Raw genomic sequence first — 23753 nt, forward strand, 5'->3', positions numbered from 1 at the left:
TAGAATTTTTTCTGGGGGAGAGAGGCCTAACAATTCCCCCCTTTTAGTTATCAAGCACCTGTTTTATGGGATAATCTACCATTTAGTTTAAGATGTTGTACATCTCTATATTCTTTTAAAAAACAACTTAAATCACATTTATTTAATGAGGCTTTTAACTGACTCTGTATACAATTGTTAACATATCCATAATCTTGTTGTTTATTTATGATTACATTGTCACTTAATTGTAAAGTGCCCCTGAACATGTTTTATGAAAGGGCGCGCTATAAATATGCTGTAATAATAATAATAATAATATTACCAAATTTGGCGGCCATTATGAAAGAAACGCCCGGCACCATATAAAAAATACTTCTTTTTTTTAATTGATGTTTGTCAAATTCGATTTTTCTGCACATTTCGCTTGCATAACCACTCTGTATTTGAGGAATTTAAAAAGAAATCATTTATAATCCAATGAGTAAATAGTAAAACACACTGATATATTTATCACTAAACCAAACTGCATTGGTTTCTTTTGCATTTTTTTTTTAGGGTAAAACGTTATATTATCCCTCAACGCCTAATACTACAAGAAAAAAACAAATTTTGGTATGTAAACCTGTATGAAGCCATGACATCATAGCATTTATGGCCTCATAATTGGGACCCAAAATGGCGCCTGGAAATGAGTTGTAACTTTCCCCACAGTCTACTCGCTCATGTGCTCATCGTTGTATACCAACTATCGTTGAAAAAATCAATTTACGTCGATTTTTGAACATTTTAAAAGCCGTAGTTCGATTCGGCGCCCAAGAAAAGATATAAATAAACACCAAAAACATGGAAATCAGTCAAGTTGAAGCGTTTTGGCGTAAAACACCTGTTTCGGCGAGATGACGTCATTGTGACGTCACACAGTCGTAATGACGTCATGCACGACCATTGAAATCATTGTTTTTTGAGTGTGCTTGTCCTGTATTCTCCCCAAAACGTAACTGATGTTCTTGTATTAGAGAATTCCCTAATGACCGTATTTCAAAAACGGCAAAAAAACAACATGACGGACGTCGATGACGTCATCAGCCGCTACGACGTCATGACGTCATCATCAATTACCTCGACCAACCATGCAATGTGAAGTAGATGTCAATATGGTTATGTGTAAGAATATTCAGTTCAATATATTCACGGTGTATGATTTTATCCATACTTCAAATTTAGTGAGTTAATTCTGCAACGTTTTTAGAAAAAAAATTGCTATTAATTTGGCCAGTACTGTATTATAGTAAGAACGCCCATAAACGCATCTTTAAAGTCAAATGACACCACACCCCTTGTGTAAAGATATGATGTCTAATGGAAACGTTCAAGGATTGGTTTATATCTAATCAGAACATTCTCTTACCTGTTGCAAAAACACGTACACGGTTCAATGCTATAAACTAAAATAAACATGAATTTGAAACTTGGTTTTATTTCAGTTAAACTATTTGGCTTACTCTGACGTAATTACCAACAAAGATCATACTGACTTCGCGGGGCCCAAACAGTTTGACTTCCAATGACGTATTTATGAACAACCTCGCACCGACTTCGCTGTGCCCAAACTGTTTCCCACTGCAGTTGGGATATCCTCCACTACGTGTCGGTAAACGAGACCCCGAACAGTGTATTAGAGAATATATCATTGAGTTAAGAACTGAACACACCCACTCCGCATTCTAGTCCCAGTAGCTTTGTATTAACGCCCGCTTCCGCTGAGGCTCATATCGCTACTAAGCTATGTGGTCTAATGTGTGAAATGGTATCAGGGGTCCAAAAACCAACTGCCCTAAAATTAAAGGGAGTTAAATAATATAAATCAAAAACAATGATATTCGTATATTAATATCAACATGTGTTGTCCTTAAACGATAAAACGGAATTATAGAGACAGTACATATTAAACATACATTATGTAAGAGCTAAATCCTACAGCTCCCGACATACCCTTCTCGTCACCGTCGTTGAGCCGCTGGTTTGAGGGGAAGGAGAGTGCCCGAGGCCGTGTCCCCGCTTCGCTATAAAAAAAGTTGATCGATCGAGATTCTAAATTGATTGATCGAGATAATTAAGTCGATAAATCGAGATAATTATTAAGTCGATGGATCGAGATAATTTTTAAGTCGATCGATCGAGATAATTTGGGAAAAATAAAATCATTGGATGTCCTTTCTCAGCCACCGTATGAACCAGTGTTTAGAACTGCTCATGTTAGATGGTGTGTAAATATTTATATTTTAATGTAGTAGTCATTAGATCAGGAAAAGAAACGTACGTGGAGATGTTTATTGTTTCTACAAAAGGTTGATTCAGTTATTATAGTAAATTGATTTGTTTAAAGTAATTCAGCCAAGTCATTTTCTCATCTTAATTGTAATCCTTTAACAAACACAGTCTTTACAATATAAAAATGAAGCTGGGAAGTCAAGTAACAATTCTTCGATATTTATAATTCATATCTAATTCACATGAAACTTTCAAAGGCCCTTTGTTCTGTTCTATTAATGATCTTTAGATTCAGCGGATCCACCAATGAGCACGAGGAAATTATAATTATTCGGAGGAAAACTAGGAAGTTACAAAACACCTCGATTAGTGCAAGCATATCAATTGGCATAAATACTTCTTGGGTCCTACGATTTTGACAAAGCCCATTAGGGGCTATTGCCAAGATGGTCGACTTTCGGATAACGAAATTATCAATATTCGTGATAAAATCACGCCAAAGTTTCCTATTTTATTGATTCGAATAAAAAATCGCGGCTTCGGAAAAGTCCACATAACCGGGTACATAATTCACATTTTACGTAAAAGAAAAGGATCATTACCATACAAATTGCCCCATGATGCATACCAAAATCGAAAACCGCCAGAATCTTTTGATCCTTAACATATATGTTAAGTTTCCTCTGATTGAAACTAATAACAGTGGCCCTGGCACGTATTTCACAATTATGGGTAAAAGGCAGTGGTCATAACCCTAGAAATCGGATAAAAATTGTTGAAACGGCTGACATAGACATATATTTGAAAGGGTGTTACAGTTATTCCCATTTAAAGCTCTGCCTGTTGACCTTCTACACACATGTAATAGTCCTGAATCTGCTATGGTTCTGTAGGAACATTTGAGTAGGGAGAAATGTTTAATAGGTTTGGACTTGGGTGGACACTCATCACGTGGTAGGTTATTTCCCTATGACGTCACCAAAGATGGCCACTGACGTTGTATCAATTTTATCATATCTGCTATAGTTTTATGTCAATGTCTATGAAATAAAGGTCAGAATGAAGCTGTTTAGGCGGACTAAAGTGAAAAATATATTTATTATTAAACTTGTATTACTTTTTCACGAAAACACATACCAATTTTTAAGTGACAACACGAATAAAGCTCTAAAATGTAAAATAAATGACACGTTAAAATTAATCCCAATAGTATAACAATAAGAAATTCGTTGATAACACTCAAAAGGATTTTTAAAAGTTCCACCATACATTTACAAAATAAACAGCGGGATAACTAATTGGCTCTGCAAATACAGAACGCCTTTGCACATTTTACACAGATGCAAGCTGAAGCACCAATAAAGTCTTCGGGATACTTTTGTAAATTGAATTGCGGAATCAAACCATTTTTGAATATTTCAAAGCCCAATTGACATGGATCTAAATGGATGATTAAATTATCAAGACAATGTCGTAGGTAGTATGTATAAAAATATGATCTTAATATTAATAACCGAGTGGAATCTCTCACGCATATTCCAGCGCCCGGATTCGAAATGCAGTTACCAAACATATTCCTAGCGCGAATAAAAACCTATATACATGTATATAATTTATCAGGATAATAATTGTCACTTTTATATTAGAAAATAACATTTTAAGACATATCAAAGATACCTTCCCGCGTACAAACTGGGTGGTCAGATGCTATATTTGGACTAAAAACATATTCAATCTAATTAATCTATCAAAACTTTGCTTCAAATCCTTCTCAAAACATTGTATTCGCGAAGAAATAACCTAAGGTATAAAAAATCTATTAAAAAAAAGTCATATTTGTGTCACGTGACTTGGCTGACGCGTACCTTCGCGTGCAGCCGTTGACGTCACTCGAGCAGATATCCCAAATCGTCGGGTTGCCGGTTAATGAAGTCCTTATACTTTCGTATACACTCCATTGATGTTTTCTGGGAATCCTGTAGGCTATTTTTCAAGTAAGATTGGATGTTTCTACTTTAAACTAAAATTGCTATAATTTTATTGGAAATAACCACCCGATAAATACTTTTGTGGGAAAGCATCTTTGATGCAAGTATATATAATAGACAAGTATATATAATGCCAATTTCATTAGAACAACCCAAGCCCCCGAATTAATATAAAGCAACGAATAAGGACAAGTTCTCTGTATTTAATGACATATAAATTTAATATTGTTAGTGTGAGATTCAAGTCTAAAATCAGCCTGATTAGGACTACTGATACAATGACCGCCGATCTTTAAATTAGTAAACGTCCAGCCTGATATTGGCGCTTTATTGGCTCCTTGTATTTCGTTATGGAGATGGTCGTGGGTCGTTTGGGACTCGACGGACCAGTTGTTAAAATGCATATTGGTGACACTTCCGGTCGAGGAAGGGTTCATCTTGAAGTACACTAATCTAGGACATGAACCTTCAATACGGATATTAGAAAAAACAATGTCACTGACATTAAAGGATTTCGTTTTGTTCCCACCCAGATCAATGATTGCATTATTCGTACTGAGATGACACTTACGCCCCTTAAATGTACACCAGTCGGTGTGAATGACGTCGACGTCACTGATCCTTATTTTCTTCGCGTATCTTTTCTTCCACCATCCGAACTGAAACACGGCGCCATTTTGAGCCTGCCAGACCACACATCGTCTGACGACCATATTGTCTTTATAAACCTAAGTGAGAAGAGATATCAGTATAGATTAACGGCTTTAGGTGAGCAAATGAAATGGAATGGGGTTTAACGTTCTACTTTTTCACACCAATCGGGATAATAAAGACGGCCATACATGCGCCATACGCGATGATGCAATTTCGCCATGACAATGTCGTTTCTGTCTACTTTTCATCTAATCGCAACTGTCTAAGGTTTCTTTTCCGTGTACGTCAACATGTACACGGGGCCACCCGAACGACTAGACCAAAGTGTTTGCAAGCCCCCCTCCCCCATCCTACACCACTGACACGGGGAAACCGGACTGGAATACTCCGAGCGGGAATACTACTTTATCAGCCAACTCCTGGTAGATAAATACTAATAGGGTAAGATACCTTGTAGAAATATTCTCTTGTATTATGTCTGTCGATATTCCTATTAGAGATTTATTTTTCACAATATTGTAGTTTGCAATATTAATTATGCAGCCAAATTGGCACGTCCTGTCTATGCAAACAAGTGCAATTCATATCAACCGAAAAACATTTCTAACGCAAACCGTAAAATTGTCGTCGGTGGTCCAGATGAACGAACCTTCCTCTACGCAGTATGCCTCTTTCCCATACCATCTTGGATTACATAACTATATAAAAGCTCTTACTCAGGTGTTTGTATAAGTGTATGAGTTCTATAAACTGAATAAGATTTTGTTATTACCTTAAAAGAATCGTCGTTAGCCCAGATGAACGTATCTTCAACTAACCCATCACGTCCTATTGCCACACCATCTGAATTATGCGCCCAGGGAGCTATCATCTTCACGTTGCGGATGGTGTTGTAGCCACTAAGACCTCTAAAGAAAAATCGTTGGGGATCGACCATGACAATCCCTTCTACAACATGATTGTCTCCTTTGTCGAAGTTCAGCGTTGCCCAGAGGAACTCTTCGTCACGCCACTTGTAGGATCGTGTGGACAAGATTCCACGTCCTCGGAGCGTAACCCGATGATTAGCTGTTGTGAGAAAGCCCCCTTCAACCCAGGCACCAGGAGCTAAATAAATAGTTTTTATGTTGTTATTTAGGTGCATCTGGCCGTTCAAGTTGTGAACTCCGGCTTTGTAGAAGAGAACCGAGCTATCGTGTTCGTTTGGAACATTTGATTCTGGTGGATCCGCAAAAATCAGCATCTTGTCCTTAATGTCAACATTGATGCTCCCATAATCATAGTCAAACTCAACAGACATCATTCTGCTCGTGCTGCTTATTGTAACATGGGCTGTTTTACTTCCGGTCCTCTGGCATTTGTATCCGTAATGTTGCGGTCTGACGATACAGTTCTGAAAGTCGTGTGGAGTGTGGATCTCGGCGGTAACAGCGCTTCCCGAAAACGAGAAGGATGTCCACGAAACCGAACGCCCACCTTTGGTTTTGGGCGTCTCTGTAGCACGCTGAGCTGATGTGGTGATGTAGGTGAAACTGGATTGTCTTTGTCCACCTTGACTAAGATAAACCCGAAACTTGTTGGATGCCTGGATTCCACGAGGCGCAGGATATGTATTGAGGTTACCAAATGCTTGTCTGATCAGGAACTGGACTAACAGAGCTAGAATCGTCTTCGTCGCCATCATTTTGGGTCACTAAATAAGTACCAATGTCAAACAGAATATTTGATTTATATTGTAGCCCAGAATGGAAATGTCTTGGATTCTGATTGGTCGGAAATTGGCGTTGAATGAGTATAACAGTGCTCTAAATTTCCTGGGCGACTCACACTTCGAATGGATATTTTCTGGGTACTAGACTCCCTTTGCAGTAGCCACAAATTCTACACCTCAAAAGAAAATCTTCATAAAATTTTGCTTGTATGCCATCAACAATGAAATTCAACCACTGTCTTATTTAAACACACACCTGAAACAAAAAAATACAAAATTAGGGAGTTTATTTAAAAGATAATAAGTTAATTTCATTTTAAGGCTGGTCTGACAATAATGGTTGCTATGGTCATTACGTCATATTCAGACTGGTAAAATTCGAAGATTTTTAACAAGTGAATAAAAATACTACAAATTATTGAACTCCCTATGGACCATAAACAACTGATAGTAATATATTCTAAACAAAAATACAAGACGGACTGGTACTGGTACACAGTGTTTTTTGCGAAAATAAAAAAAAAATCACCAAAGTGGCTGTTTTTTACGAACCCGTAATCCAATATTGGTAGGCTATTTTTTTACGACACTTCCACTCGCGCATGCGTATCGGGAAAATAGTGGACTTTTACGGTGCAATCGTGGTTAGAGCGTCGCGGGTTCGCCGATGATCGCCGTTGCCAAACCAATAGATCTCAACAGAAACCACATAAGCGAGGAGAATTCGTGACGGGCTCCCCCGTTAGAACGCGGTATAATCGAACAGGTCGCGGTAAGATGGCGACTTTTTTTAAGTTTGAAATTTTTTGCGGACATTTTCTGGCGTTGTGTTCACGTTTGCCACTGACCTTGTACATTTTCTGGTCGCCGTAAGGTCGCACCAGCGCAGTACGGACGCCACCCCGGTCTGACGGGGGCATTAAATCAATGTAAACAAACCAGGTCACACAATAGGATTCAATGGGAATGATATCGATGAACTAAATCTCTTTAATTTCGCAATTTTATTGTTTTTTCGGTAACAAACACTATTTAGAATTATCACTTACAATCATGATATTTGTGTGTATATTTCGGGAATTTATAAAACACGATTTATATTTTTAAAACGCGCATAAACGGTGCGGAGCGTGGTACGTTCCGGACTGAAACTGAGATAAGTTACGAATTAGTCTAGGGCGTAAATTATTGTCGATTTTTAAAAGTTTATTAACGAAACCTTCAAATATAACGAAACATCTTTTTAAACCTACAAATACAACGAAACATATTTTTAAACCTTCAAATACAAGGAACTTCTTTTTAAAACTTCAAACACAGCGAAACATCTGTTTAGTACAACAAAACATCTTTTAAACCTTCAAACACAACGAAATGTCCTTTTAAACCTTCAAACACAACGAAACGACTTTTTAAACCTTCAAACACAACGAAATGGCCTCTAAAAACTACTAACACAACGAAACGGCTTTTTAAACCTTAAAATTCGATGAAACGGCTTTTTGAACCTTCAAACAGAAAGAAACGTCTTTTTTTAAATACAAGGAACTTCTTTTTAAAACTTCAAACACAGCGAAACATCTGTTTAGTACAACAAAACATCTTTTAAACCTTCAAACACAACGAAATGTCCTTTTAAACCTTCAAACACAGCGAAACGTCTTTTTAAACCTTCAAACACAACGAATATGTTATTTCTTAACAAGTATGAGTGTACGATGGAGCAAGAACGAACATGGCACGTGAAGAAACGAGAAGTGACGCCAAACATGACAAACACGAGTTGTCCTTCTATATAACAGACTGAAGTAACGAGCGGTAACAGACAAACGATGGAGCAAGAACGAACATGGCACGTGAAGAAACGAGAAGTGACGCCAAACATGACAAACACGAGTTGTCCTTCTATATAACAGACTGAAGTAACGAGCGGTAACAGACAAACGATCGAATTTCATTTCACTGATAATTCCATTGAAGTTGAAAAGTTATTATATGGGACGGTGAGAGGGTATCTCGCAATTCAAAAATAGAATTGGCTGTCACTAGATAAGAGACACGAGAAAAAGTAGAAAAATCCCGTACATTTCCCCGTTTTTATTCATTCTGTTCTTAATAAAAACATGGTAATGCACGGACTTTTTCTTATTTGTTCGTTATCTGTTATCTACTGACAGCCAATTCTTTTTTTGAATTGTCAGATATCCTCTCATCGACTCATATAACAACTTTTCATCTTCAACGGAATTATCAGTGAAATGAAATTCGATCGTTTGTCTGTTACCGCTCGTTACTTCAGTCAGTTATATAGAAGGACAACTCATGTTTGTCATGTTTGACGTCACTTCCCGTTTCTTCACGTACTTGTTACAAGTCTCCCGTAGCAATGATCTCTGTGTTAAAATTATATTTGGGATGTATTTAACGAGCTCTATCACATATTTTATAATGACTGACACCAATATTGTCCTTTAACAAATTGACATGTCATATCATTATGAAAACCCAGCCTCCGAAAACACTAATTATTATTTAGTGTTCCGTTTCAGTGGGCACCAAACTTAATTAAATATACATTATGTAAGATTTAGATAAAGAGCTGACCTTTCTTGCTGTAATATTTTGAAAATTTCATTCAAATTTCTTAATTCTGAGCGAAGCTATAATGACTTGATTATCCATTTTTTGGTCTGTAATTCTTTAAATCTCAATCGCTTTTCAATCCATTTACATCTCGGTCATCCGATCGCCTAGAGAGTTCATTGTGGGCTTGTCATGTTAATAACTGCCAAAATAAATATCTGAAGTAGGCAGATTTAGCTCTTACACAGTGCACCCTTAATCTCGTTTACATAGAACTATGTTAACTGTCCCTGGGTGGATTCGATTATTATCGAAGGCAAGGAGCATCGGCATCCATTTTACGTGTATCATATGATTGGAATATATTAAGTAAATTATGTAAATGAATCGATGAATATTACAGATAATAATAGAAACTTCCCTGACTTATCTTGTCAACTCCCAAATTCATCATGGTTCGCCAAACCGACATCAAATTTGAATGATTGAATAATTCCGTATAACCAGTATTACTTACTTTCAGTAGAGTTTTCGAACGGATCGGAAAACAAATATAACAAATAAGTTCAAATGAAACACTTAATGAGAATAAAACATGACACGATTACAGTAATACAAGTTATTTAAAAGTTTAAGTTTTGACGAGGTTTCTCTCGTCTTTAACACAAACGATGTAATTTCGGGACTATCATTTGGTACATTTTGAAATGTTTAGTTAGGTATTTAGCATTAGGAGCAATCCCACGAGGTTAGACAAGTTAGAGATTGAGATCACGTCACTTGATTCAATGAAAGACTTTACGACCTAAGTGCACGAGAGAAACCACTCGGTCACGCAACATCCCGCAAAGAAAATTTTTCTTCATATCAAAATCACTTAAAATCGCCAAGAATACTCCAAACATCAATTTTCACGATTTAAATTCAATACCCAAAAATAAAATAACGACAAAAACAGTGAAAGCTTATCTTACTGTTAAAATCAGTACCTCCTCTTGTCGCACCGATTAGAACAAAGACTTATTATCTAATACTGTAGATATTGAAGTGCGTAGACCGTATTAAAGTCTTGTCGAGAATGTATGATAATAAACTGTGGTATTGTTAGGGCGAGGTTCAACTTTTTAAGTGTCATATGGTGGTGTAAGAAAGTGGCGGATCCATTTATTACTATGTTTCTATGAAACGTGTAAATTTAGCTTTGTATTAGTACGGGTGATTTAGCTGATGATATTGAATGTCATGTGGTTCTTAGAATTAGAAATAAGTGTTGGCCGTAGAGCTGCTGTCGGGGCAAAATTCATCTCATAGCAAACTGCATGGCGTTTGCCCATTTTCATTAGCACAGTAGGAAGATTAAATCCCCTTTCCATTTCATTGCTAGATGCGATCCACAAATCAAGGGCCTCCTTAATAGAAATCCCACCTCCGCCGTTTGAGTAAGTATAGCTGGATATCTATCTGTCGATATCATCATATTGTAGGCTGACACTCACCAGTACATACTTGACCTCTATATAACAATCTTTATTAAACTTCCACCAAACAAACAATACAGGATGGGTATGGGCAATATTAGGCCTGCAGACAAAATGCGGAAAATATAATGGATAAGGGAACATACGGAATTTTGGAAATCCATTTACGGTAAAAGGGATTATCGCCCAATAAACATAATTTATTCGATAAACTGAAAAGGTTTTAACTACAAACAAGGGCCTATATAAGATCAACCTTTTTTCAAATAGGATTTGAAGCTAAAGTTCTAACAAATATTTAAACTGAAACATAGCATCTACAGATGTTTAGTTTTCTCACTAAAATAGATATGGCCAAAACTAAATAATACTGTAATGGGAGTGACAATATTGTAATGAAGAGAAAAAAAATCAAATGGAGTTTAATGTCGTACTGCTTTGCACTAACCCGTACAATGAAGACGAGCATACGCAATACATTATAGTTCTTGGGGTGTTGGGGGGCTGTTGGTGTACAGCTATTATTCCTGCTTTCCATGGCAAGTGTTATCAGTGTGCAATTTTTTATAATGAATTAACAGTATCACATTGTGATTCAATTTCATTGATACAAAGCATTAATTGTGATATTACACATGTCTATATCATTATTTCCCGCTTTGAATGCCAAGCCCATCCCACCATCTGAAGATAAAGGATAAAGCACACGAAACGACCGTTAGTCTGGAGGCCCAGTACGGGGGGATGTCCATCAAATGGTTACAAAACCAAACCCAACTCTTCTATAGTAAAATTTTGCGTAGAATACGTTGCCGAATGGTAATCAAATACGCCGTTGGGGCGATTTCGAGACATTTGGGGTCCAAGGTCAAATAATAATAATGAGTATATTTATAATGCGCTATATCCATAAACCAAGTTTATGCTCAAAGCGCTACACAATTATTGTCCCGGTCTCTAGGATACAGGTAAAGCCTGATTACCTCCCTTTACCCCCGAACTCTTAGAAAGAGCCCCAACATATGCTGCTTCAAGGAGCGCAACTGGCGCAACTGTTTTTTGTATCACCATCCTACCGGTACCCATTTACAGCTGGGTAGACTGGAATACAGGGATAAAGTGTCTTATTCAAGGACACAAGAACTCGGCGCACAATTCGGGTCACGAATCTGCAACCATTCGGTCACAAATCCTACTCTCTAACCATTGCACCAAATCCCTCCCCAATGAAATGAGGTCATTTGCATTGAAAGGGAATGCGCAGACATTCTTGTTTCATGAAAACATGCGGTAAATGATCAAACGTAATCACCCATTCAATAAAAATGTAAACTTGCTAAATTCACGTTTGTTTTTTTGTGACCCCAGAGAACCAAAAGTCAAATTTTCTGTTTTTGCACTAGGAAGATTTAAAGCAATAAATGTCAGTGTAAAATACAAAAACTAAAGCGAAACCTGTTCTAATTAATAATATGAACATTTAAAATTTATCTTTAGGTGGTCATAGCACCGTACGTTTACTTTCGAATGTCGAAAAAGATCAAAACACTGTATTAATATTGCTAGAATTTTTGCTCTTATAATTAATGATAGCATTAAATTGTATTAAATAATATCTCTAGCAAGTTAATGGATTCACATATTTGTTCTTTAACTTAGGTTAGCGAGTGAGTGACAGATGACATTAAAAAGAGTTATAATGTGGTAAACATTCAATTCTAGGTTGATAACAGATATCTCATGGGAAGTTTCTCCAGTAAATTTCCATTACCATATAAGGGGTGGGCTTCGACGTCATTTGGCTCAATTAACCAATCTCTCTAATTATTTACATCATATTTGACCAATTAGATAATTGAAGGTCCAAAACCCAAGCTACAAAACTATTATATTTGTGAGCAATCGCCAGACAAAAGACAGATTATGGAAGGGAAAAGATGTTAAAGTTTCTATCAGCAGTCTCGCCCAACGAGTCTGGCTGAAGGAGGTTTGAGAGAATGACTTTATTCTATTATGTATTGTATCCATATGTAAGCAGCTATATGGTATATAAAATGTAAAAACGAACTGTAGCATTGTTATTCCTGGAAAGACAAACGTCTTAAGAAAACAGTAAGAAGTATATACACAACGTGAAGCAGAAGCAAAGACAGCTAGAGACAAATTCTAGATGATCACAAGACTACTAAGATATGTAGTAAGAAAAGATGCATGGGTCGTACGTAGGATGTGGCGACCGGTTTCCATCGCCCGCTCGTCACGTCTGACGAAAGGCCCATGGTGCTACAACACTTCGAAATCTGTTTCAGAAATACGTAAAAACTGTCAAATCAAAATCTCTCCGATTCAGTTTCACAACGATTGCTATACTAGTTGTCCGAAAAAAACAATTGAATAATTTCAAGGTTGGACTATAGAACTGTTGAGTCTGGTTTTGTGCTCATTTGATGCCCCCCCCCCTCCGCACTGAGCCCCCGGTCTATTACACGTTTCTCATAAAGTGTTTTTTTTACAATTTTTGTTATGTAGCTGAGGGTGGGGTTTGGACCCCCCCCCCCTTCCCCTTGGGATCTGCCCCTGCTTGGGCCACTTCAGCTAAGGAAATATCCATTGGGCCTTATGTCATTCCAGCTAAGAAATATCCATTGGGACTTATGTTATGCCACGCCAGCTGAGTAAATGCAACTGGGACTTTCTGTTACGATATTTATTGCATCACAACATCCATTAAGGACATCATGCCTACGTAATTGCATTAAACGTAATTGCATAATTATAATAATTAAAAGAAAATACAAAACAAAGATCAAACAAGATATTTATTGCAACAAAACATCCATTAATTACAGCATGCACACATGAATATTTAATCGAATATTACATGAATCCATACCCGACAGAGCCACGTTTTGTGCTTAACGAGAGCTGGACAATAACTTTATACATCAATACATCGGAAAATGTAAATTTTATTGAAATGTTTTTTTTTTTTGATACCGCAATAATCCAATATATCGCTTTCCCAAATAATATTCACTGAACAATATTATATTTTATTGATACATATGTAAGCTTGACCTTACAATGATTTAAATTTACATGTCTCTCATAGAAATTTGTTTGAGGGATTTGCCACCTCTATCCGAGCCACATCTACGTTGGCAGAATGTTTGCACCATGTACAGACCCCCCCCCCCCACACACACACACACACACACGCACACCAAAAAAAAAAAAAAAAAAAATTAGAAACACTTACTATATACAAATAATATCTCAACGCGTTTTACAATGTTGTAGATAGAATTTGAAGTAACATTGCTAAACATTTAAAAATACTCTTTAAATAAAAACGGTTTAAGCGATGATTTAAAGGACTCGTATTTTTCAATATTTCTAATTGTAGCCGGTAATTCCTTCCAAGCCTTCGGTGCGCTGTACATAAATGTTCTATCCACATATGTTTTGTTCGACTTCATAGTTGACAAGTTGAGTCTGATAGCTCTTTTAAATACACAGGAGCGGAATTTTAAAGCGACATATTTGTACAATGGGAAGCCAGAGTAGGTTCATGGAGACATGTCCGAGTCATCAGCCTTCTTGTATTTGAACAAAAACCGAGACAACCCCGGTCTTCCCGTCATTTAATGCTAGCATATTCGCTCGCATCCAACGCCGAATTTCATCCACACAGGTCTCAATAAAAGCTTGAACAGTGTGATCCATCCTAGTTTCTCAACAGATGTACAATTGGGTGTCATCGGCATAGTATGAAGACACTGTCTGACAATGATATCCTCGAGTGGGGCAACATACAGTGAGAACGGTTCCGGTCTGAGAACTGAACTTTGAGGTACACCGTAGTCCAGACGTGCCTCACCCGATATAAACCAATTATACCAAAGCTTTGTGCGCGCGGTGCTGAATGAACGAGTTTATCCTTTCCAGGACTGCTTACCCCAGTCCAAAACGTGTTTGCAAACGTTGACTGAGAATATCATGGTGAATTGTGTCGAACGCCGTTGACCGAGCTAATAGCACTAGGATGAGCGCTAGCTTAACGTCGTTTGGCTCGAAAAAAAAAACAGTTTTCTAAAAGCTTATCCAGAAATAAGCAGTCGGAGCAGAACAGTAGGACGATTTATTGCAGTAATTATTGACTGCTTAAGAAGCGGTTTCAGACGAGTTAATTATCTGTCCCTTAAGGCATCAAGGCTACAAATCGACTCCAGTAAGCTCCACGCAGCCCTAAATTCACCCGTTTCGGACCTTTAAATGAAATAAATATAAATATTGACCTTTGTGCGCCCACGGGGTTTTGCTTCCCATAAGAAAATCGTATATATGCGGGAAGAGGGGGGGGGGGCACGAGTGGTGTGCGTATTATATTCGATAATATCAAAATGAAATGGGGTTTAACGTCCTACTGTTCAGTTCAGCCGCGACTGGGCTAATGAGGACGACCATACGCCATACGGTGTGCTATGAGGGACATTTTTAAAAGGACATCGGCGCTACGGCCTACTCTTATATATAATTCCGACTGTCAAGGGATCTTTTACGTGCACGCCAATATGTACACGGGACCTCGGCTTTTCTTTCCATCCGAACGACTAGACAGCTTTCCTTGTCAGGCCCTCCAGCCTGCACCACTTACAAGGTGAAACCACGCTGGAAAATCCGGGTGAACTTTGTTGGCCAGCACCGCGAGCGAACCCGCGACCTCCAGACTAGCGAGCCAGCGTCTTACTCACTTAGCCACCGTGGCCCCTCGACAATATCAAACACGTGTACATCTATCTGAACAATGTTCTAAAACGAACTCGATATTCTATAGATTAAAAGTCACACTGATTAATCTTACTGATCTAATACAAGTGTGCGAACTATCAACGACTCTTGGGAATAAATACACCCAAAGTCACCCACAGACTAATTCTAGAAGCCATCCTTTCTGGTTTTAATTTGAAAGGCTACATCGATAAACATTGTCATTCTACTAGATTGTTTGAGATCTAAACAATATGATGCTTTCAAGGCAAAAATAGGTCGCTATCAGATCAAACATTACTCACTGGATAACGTAAATATATCGACGCGAAACTCAAAAAGGAGCATTCATTGCACAGTTAATAAAAACGTAACGTTACAATAACACCGATTATCAAGAAAATAAATATTGATCCACCTTTTTAAAAAAAGAAAAAAAAAGAAAGAAAGTCGTAGAGTTATTAGTCTCGATCATTCCAGTTTCTGCTTTTTGTATTACAGCCAATAGTACTTGGACAATGTGTTTACCGTGTTAGTTTTGAGATTCAACAGTGCCCCCAATCTGTTCTACATGATACACAGACATAAACAGGGGCGGGCCGGGAAGCTCTGGACCGTCGGATCAACTGGTTTCCACTGGCTCCCATCTAATATTCGTCAAAAAATGTCCCCACTCTGAGCCTATGGACCACTGATCACGTCCGACGGTCCGAGGCCCAATCCGGCCTTGGACATAAAATATTCGAACTCTTCGTAAGACTTCGCCTGTGAGATTTAAATTAGAGACATGATAGAAGCGTGTTCTACTCTGCGAATTAATGAACATAATTTTCTCCAGGGCCATATGTAGGATTTTAAAAGTGGGGGTGCAGCAGAGTGGTGGGGCGTCAAAATAATGCCCAACTGAGCACCACTGGGTGATCATAATCAAGTGTATTATTTTATGATTGAAAGGTTATCAATTTCTTTTTTTGGGGGGGGGGGGGGCAATTGCTCCGGGCGCCATATTTTTCTGGGGGTGCAATGTACCCTCTGCACCCCCGCTAAATACGGCCCTGATTTTCTCTAACCATTACCGCTAACCAATTTTTCCGGATCAATCTAACCTTTGAAACGTATTTTTTTCTATTTACCAATAACTATACTTCGTCACAGTTGTAGGCTTCAATAAATCTTGAATAATATTCAATTACCAGCTAATGGATTTTTCAAACCTCTAATTACATCTACGTTTACAACCAAACATCGCTTACTTTCTCAAACAAAATATACGTTCTACAATGACTAAGGAAATGAAATGAAATAAACTGAGGTTTCATCTCCTACTGCTCTGCTCCGACGGGGCTAATAAACACGAAAATATCATTCATGAAGTTCATTACAAAACGATTTATATCATTATCATACTGTAACGTGTCTTGGACCCTAATGATCTCAGGAAGGACGTGTCTATTGCCCAACAACACCACTCTAAATAGGAAACATGAAGTATTCATGTCCTAATTATTGTAGTAAGTGATCCTAAATGGACTTATAGTAGGTCTGTAGAAAATACACAAACTGCATCATTGTTTGCAGTCATATCAGTTGACGCACTTAGAGCTCCATACACAGCCATTGTTCAGTGCCAAATCACCAGTTACGGGTCGCTGGGTTGAAATCAGTCTTCCAACTGTACACCATCCTGAAATATCGACTGTACACCGTCCTAAATCATCGAAACACTTTCTTTTGACAATAGCCCCCCCCCCCCCCAAAAAAAAAACAACCCAACAAATCAAACCAATTCAAAAGAAATGGAATAGGGTTCAACGTCCTATTTTTCTGTATGGTATCTTCTAGAATGTTACTACTCATAACATCCATAATAAGGCAACAACCATTTTAGTTCCGATGCGCCATTTTCAGTAATATGAATCACTTGTGAACGATGAATCTCTTAATAAGAATATCAGTCCACAAAATGGTTCAATTCCGTTCAGTATTTACAAAGATATGTGGAATTGAAATTTCATCGATCTATGTTGCTCGCTATGAAATAAACCAGTCGTCATTTTGTTGTCTCCGAAAATTTATTGGCATTCATTATCGGGACATTATCTAGAGTTGGTATTTTGATTTTTCTTATCAAATGTAAAAGAGTCATTATGGAATATTAGATTACGAGCTGACAGTTCTCGCTATAATAGTTAAAAATAGATAATGTTGACAATTTCAGTCAAATTACTTCACTCTGAGTCGCCAATAACACTGTAGCCTCGATTTGCATTCCTATCGTTGTTACGATAATAAACAAAGTCCCGATTATCCATTTTACGGTAAATATATAACGGCCGTTGAACCGCAGATCGGATTTAAAGCTGTGGAAAATCTAGACTATACGATGGCATCAAGAGTTAATTATGGTCTTGGTAATTTAATTAATGTCTAATTAATAAATTATATAACATTAAAGGCATAAAGAAAGACCTGCAGTATGCAGATTTAGCTCTTGAATAATGCCTGTTTAAATACTCAGAGTACATGTTAGCGTGGATTAAGTCGTAAGAAATTTTATATTTGATATTTTACCGAAAAAAAGCCAATGACGCATCGTTACTTTAATGTTTAAAATACAACAGAAAAAGCAACTGGTTGTTATGAAATTTTTTCTCCTTAGCGAACACTCAAATTTTCTCTTTGATGTTTAATCAGACAACCTACGTAATTATGTATAAGAAAAATAAGCTTTGAATATTAAAAACAAATGCAGAAATATCAAATGATTTATTGACAAACAGAAAAACGGACGCTCAAATAAAATTAGAAGAAAAGTTGAATACAAAGTTCTGAAAACAAAATACATCCTAAAGCCTGTTCACACCAACGAATGTTTGTCGGCGATTTTATGTCACGGACGAATGATTGTTAGTCTGCGGTGAAATATTCAGCTTGCTGACAAACCATCGGGGGTTGTTAAACTATTTAAAGAGGTTATTGTTAAGACTGCGCGCGTTTTTATCGCTGGCATGCAAACATTACATTTGCATTAGACCGACTTTTTCGACGGTGGAAACGCGTGTGGAAACGCCGCGAAAAGGTGTACATGACAAAAGGACCATAACCCGATACCATTTACTTATGATCCTAGGCCTCTTAATAATAAAAATGATCATGCAAGTGATCATTATTCTAGCCTTATGTTTTGTATGTATAGAAATTGGTTGAAAATTATAGGGCCTTTTACGTGCACGCCAATGTGTATATGGGACCTCGGGTTTTCGTCCCACCCGAACGTTGTTCCTGGACAGACTCTCTGTCGTGCACTACTGTCAAGGAGGAACCATGCCGGAAAATCCCGATAACATTCTGGGTCAACGAAGGGATCGCACACGGGACCTCCAGATTAGCGAGTCAACGTCTTACAGACGAAGCCACCGTGGCTCGCGTCTGCGATATGAACCTATGCCAAGTACTGTTCTTGAAAGTATTAAATATCTATCTGTTTGTAATCAACATAATTGACAGGAATCAAGACTCGTGCTATTGTTACATAAAACCGTTAATCATAATATATCGACAGAAGAAAGTACGATAACCCCGTCCTTTATTATTATTATTTATTTAACAAACATAAAGAACAATGCTTTATTCTCTGATGCCAAGCAGCCATATAATTTGTTTTCCGTAATTAAATTTTTATTGTGATTAATGATCGGTATTTTAACTTGAGTTTTAATCTAGATTAACGGTTCAAATCAATTACAACGTCAGTGGAAAAAGATTTGAATCATATACTTAGAAGAATCCATTTTATCTAAATTGTTTCAAATCATATTTCCGGAAGAAAGGGATCCCAGTTCATTTACAATTCCTACAGAACAATGAAAAGGAAACCTCAAATAAATACGACCATGTAACAGTGAAGACGAGCGGAAATTATTGTGTATGATATGTCATTGCAGATGAATTGTCCGTGACGAGGAATCTGTAACGATAAATTAGCACTACGAGAAATGAGTATGGTTTACGCAAAGTATTTTGTCTGGGTGATTGCTGACTAGCGTGCCCAACCGGATGTTTAGCTAATATAGCTTCTACTGTCAACCGCTCTTGATTAATTCCAACTTTTCATTTGCATTTTGTCTTGATAATGATCAATTGATTTCTATAAAACCCTCATCAAATTAAAACAAAAACTACACGAATCTTTTTTTTTTTTTTTTTATTGAAGTCGCATCCACGTGAATCAATAACTGGATCAGGGAAGTCATCCTGAGCCTTAAGAGAAAGAATATAGTCTCGCGCAGAGCAGCAATCAACGGATGTGATTTAGTGGTACTGATAGGAAGTACGCCGAATTAAAAACCAAATACGTATATACGTGTGTTTAAGCTCGCAACTTTTATACAATACCATGTCGATTGTTTATTTATTTATTTATGTTAAAGGGATAACTTTGTGAGGACGTCGGTTTGGAACCTCTTAAATTCCGAGAAATAGATTGTGTTGTATTTAGATTATACTGTTTAAGCATGGCGTATATTCCTTTCTGGGTGATTATTACATTAAACGCAGGTAAGATTGTCCGTGTAGATCCAAGTATTCCCACATTAGCAGCTAATATAATGGGAACCTTTTCGGTTGAGCGATCGGTATGGGAACGGGGATCGATTTGATTTTGGGAGCCGAGGTTGCTCAGTACGCAAGGTGCTGGGTAGGTAAGCAATAGGACCCATGTTTGCCCCTCTTGTTAGCCGAGCAAAGTTCCCCGTGAAGGATCGTCTAATCGTTCGGACATGACAAATACCGAGGTTCCGTGTACACGTTGGCCTTGTGCGCAAAAGTGAGTAAGACGCTGACCGAGAAAGTTAATCCGATTTTCCGGTGTGGTGCAGGATGGATGTCCCGTGTACACATTGGCGTACACGTTGGAATTCGATATGTAGCGTCGTTGTCCTGGAACTGGAAACATCAGTCTTTCGTGCAATGGAAACGGCGGGGCGAGGTTGACCCTCGGAACGTTGGAACTATAGTCACAGCTTGCGGCAATCAGCGGTCCGGAGATTCATTCCAGACGGTTCCAGTGTACGCTTACACGGCGGGACAGACTGGTTCGTCCTATCGTTACATCAGCGAGTCCTGGTTGCCATCTCGGTATTTGGCCGCGGAGAGATTCCGATTCGGCGCGCTTGCTCGAACTTGTATCTTAGGTTTCGCCTGTCCCGGCTCCATCTCGGTTGTTCCGTGCGCGTAGCGAGGGATCTCACAACGACTTAGGAGTACGGCGTTGTTCAGTCCTGGCTACTGTTCTCCTGGTTTCCTGATCCGTCGTCCTCCTGCTCGCTCTCCGACTGGGGCGTTTACACGTGGTTCTCTCTCGAACTCGAGAAGGCTATTTAGTTGATCCTGGCAGTTAGGCTATACTTTAGGCATGCAAATAAGGCGTGTTTCCTTCGGAGAGCGAGTCGAAACTGCGAACGGATCATTAGTCATGTAATGGATGTGGCAATTGTAGAGCTAATACATTCAATGCGCCGTGGTCCCCGCTTTCGCTTCTCTATACCAGAGATAGACCTAGTCTGCGAAGCTACTGTCAAAAGTGGCGACGGGCAAACATTGCAAACCGAATAACGTTGCCTATCGTGGGATTTTCCCGTGTCCCTGTCGACTTTGACATGAAGTGTCAAGAGTAGAGACGACCAAGACTGAAATCCTAATAACAATGACTATCGCGGTTTCCATGAAGTGTTTGTCCCATCATTTGGCGATGGTGTTGACGGGAAACGGGAATCAGGGTTCGATTTCACACAAGTAGCATGTTAAACGGCTACCACCACCAAGGGGAACAGCCATGGGCGTCACACATGGCGGTTCCGACCCCCAATTGTTTTTCTGGGGGGTCTGAATATACTTGGACCCCCCCCCCCCAAAAAAAAAAAAAAATTTACAAAGTAGGCCCAAACTCCTATTTATTTACAACAATTATTAGGATTAGTTAAGATTCTATCTGTATAAAATATGTGTATATCCCAATATGGTTTATACTGCTAAAATAAACCACAGAGATAATCATCCTGGAAACATGTGTGGAGTGAAAAGTACCTGTGTTCCATAAAATTGTGTCTAGTTAGCCTGTCAGTAATATTTTATTAATTTTTTTCTGCCACTTATCAGAGTGAATCGCATGTAGGTACCCAAAAACATAACCGCCTAAACCAAATATTTATCGCCCGCTCAGCCAGCAACGTAACCATAATGCTTTTGCACGCGGTGTCTTGGTAGACAGCATGGCCACATGGTGTTTGTTTATATTTTTTAGGGGTTTTAAAAAATGGGTTAGGGGTTAGGGTTGCGGACCCCCTCAATATATATTTCACGGCTACGCCTCTGGGAACAGCAGGCGCACAACTTACCCAATCCCGACACGGGGAGGTAGTTACTTACGAAAAATAACGTGGTGGAACCCTTTCGATGTCGCTGCGGGCGAAATGAGCGCAATTTAAAAGAGTGTGCAAGGAGCTATTGGAAAGCAAGTCTGGTGCCAGCAGCACGATGGTCGAATGATCTAAGGTCTGTTATTGAGTAAAGTGGTATAGTGTCGATCACGCGCGTGTACGTGACAAGGAGTAGGATCGCCTGTACAACTTCATGGGTTTTCTCCGGAACGCCCGCAAGCCAATTATTGAAATAAAAGTGAATCATATGTTAGTCCCGAAATGATCTAGTTTGGGTACACGTTTGTATCTGTTGATAATACATTTCTAGGTGCTACGGTGCATTGTTAACGAGGTATTCGACTTTTAATGAGCTAATGAAGTACATATCTTAATTAGCCAATTATATCAAAACAAACCATCGATGATCCAGTGGGCAAAACAGCGAGAAAAACAAAACTTATTCCAACTAAACAGGGTTCGGAGGTGGATCCTCCGGACTAATCAATGTCCAGTGTTGGTACAGATAAGTAGGACGTTAAACAAAATTAAATTGAATTTCTATTTCAGTAAAGTTCTGTGGCGGTGCTGTGAATGCCTGCAATGATGATCTACCAGATCCAGAGTGTCCTAACCTAGCAGCTGGTAATGAATGTTTATTTGGTGCTAATGAAACTGGAACGGCCTGTGTTTGCCATCAATCCTGTATGTCCACAGATATGTGTCCCGGTAAATATACTTCTTATATTTCTCCCCCGTCACTCGGAGAAAGCAGGGCATTGTTCAGATGGGTTCTTCCAAGCGTCCGTCGGTCCAACACATCTTTTGAAACACAGCTTCTAATTGTGGAAGATTGTCCGTATGTGGTGTAGTTATTCATTCGCTGGTTAAGCTGAGAAAAGCAATTTCATTGGTCGAGTTATGGGAACGGCAATAATTTTCACACGGATTTAGATCTTGACATGGTGTTCATTTTAAGAGTTGGAACCACCGCGACTAATATCGCCATGACGAGATTATGACGTGTAGCAATATTCATTGTCACAGCATTGTCACAGTATGTGTGTGTGTGCGGGTGCGCGTGTCGGTGGTGGTGGTGGTGGGGTGATGGCCGAATGGTTAGCGCGTGCGTTGCATCATAAGGTCTGTCATTGAGTCAACTGGCGATTTCCTGGCGGTACGTGACAAGGAGTAGGGTCGCCTGTCCAACCTCGTGTGTTTTCTCGGGGTTCATCGGTTTTCTCCCACTGCTAAAGACCCCTACGCGTAAGCGAATTATTGAAATAAAATTAAACCATATGTTAGACCCGAAATGACATAGTTTGTGTCCATTGGACGTTATCCTCTCTCTCTCTCTCTCTCTCTCTCTCTCTAAATACGCTCGTACGTGTTTATACAGTAGTAAAATATCACTAATACAAAGTTTGTAACAGCTATAAAAAAGGGGGGAGGGGGCTGTGCAAACGAGGTTGTTGCCGAGCGAAGCGTTGCAAAAATGTTACTGTTTTATTTATTGTTTTCTTACGATTTTTCCGAGCATAAACTCATGGCAAGTGAACTAAAAAGTGCAATTTGTTACATACAGTTATGTATGTTTAAATGTAAAAAAGACCATCTGGAGCCGAACGATGCGAAACAAATTGCTTAAAACAGTAGTTAATTTTAATTTTCCAAATTATCGATCCACGCCCAAGCCGTTTTTGAATCGTAATTAAAATCTCTCAAACCCGAAAATAAACACCATTACGACAGTTGGGTAAGCGTTGTATAACGAGAACCCTAAATAAGGATAAACAAATCTCGCTGTAAGTTTATAAAGAATTGACAAATAAAATGGTGGGGATAATATTGTAAACGGTGACAATCCCTAGAAACGTTTATATTTTAGTGAAGATACATT

At 38.5% G+C, this 23753-nt stretch overlaps 1 protein-coding gene across 1 annotated transcript; it reads right to left on the reverse strand.

Annotated features, from left to right (window-relative positions):
* Nucleotides 1-3332: 3332 nt before the first annotated feature.
* Nucleotides 3333-10259, reverse strand: LOC126830206 (dextranase). The gene is made up of 3 exons (XM_050560543.1): nt 10164-10259; nt 5668-6862; nt 3333-4969 (listed from the first exon to the last, which is right to left on the reverse strand). The coding sequence occupies exons 2-3, from the start codon at nt 6577-6579 to the stop codon at nt 4445-4447; spliced, it is 1437 nt and encodes a 478-aa protein (XP_050416500.1). The 5' UTR covers nt 6580-6862; nt 10164-10259; the 3' UTR covers nt 3333-4444.
* Nucleotides 10260-23753: the final 13494 nt, after the last annotated feature.

The sequence above is a fragment of the Patella vulgata genome, chromosome 8 (assembly GCF_932274485.2).
Source record: "Patella vulgata chromosome 8, xgPatVulg1.2, whole genome shotgun sequence".
NCBI lineage: Eukaryota > Metazoa > Mollusca > Gastropoda > Patellidae > Patella > Patella vulgata.

Coding starts and splice junctions, on each gene's coding strand:
- LOC126830206 (XM_050560543.1), bottom strand. CDS start 6,579: ATGATGGCGACGAAGACGATTCTAGCTCTGTTAGTCCAGTTCCTGATC. Junction 4,970..5,667: donor CTAACGACGATTCTTTTAAG/GTAATAACAAAA, acceptor CTTCTCACTTAG/GTTTATAAAGACAATATGGT.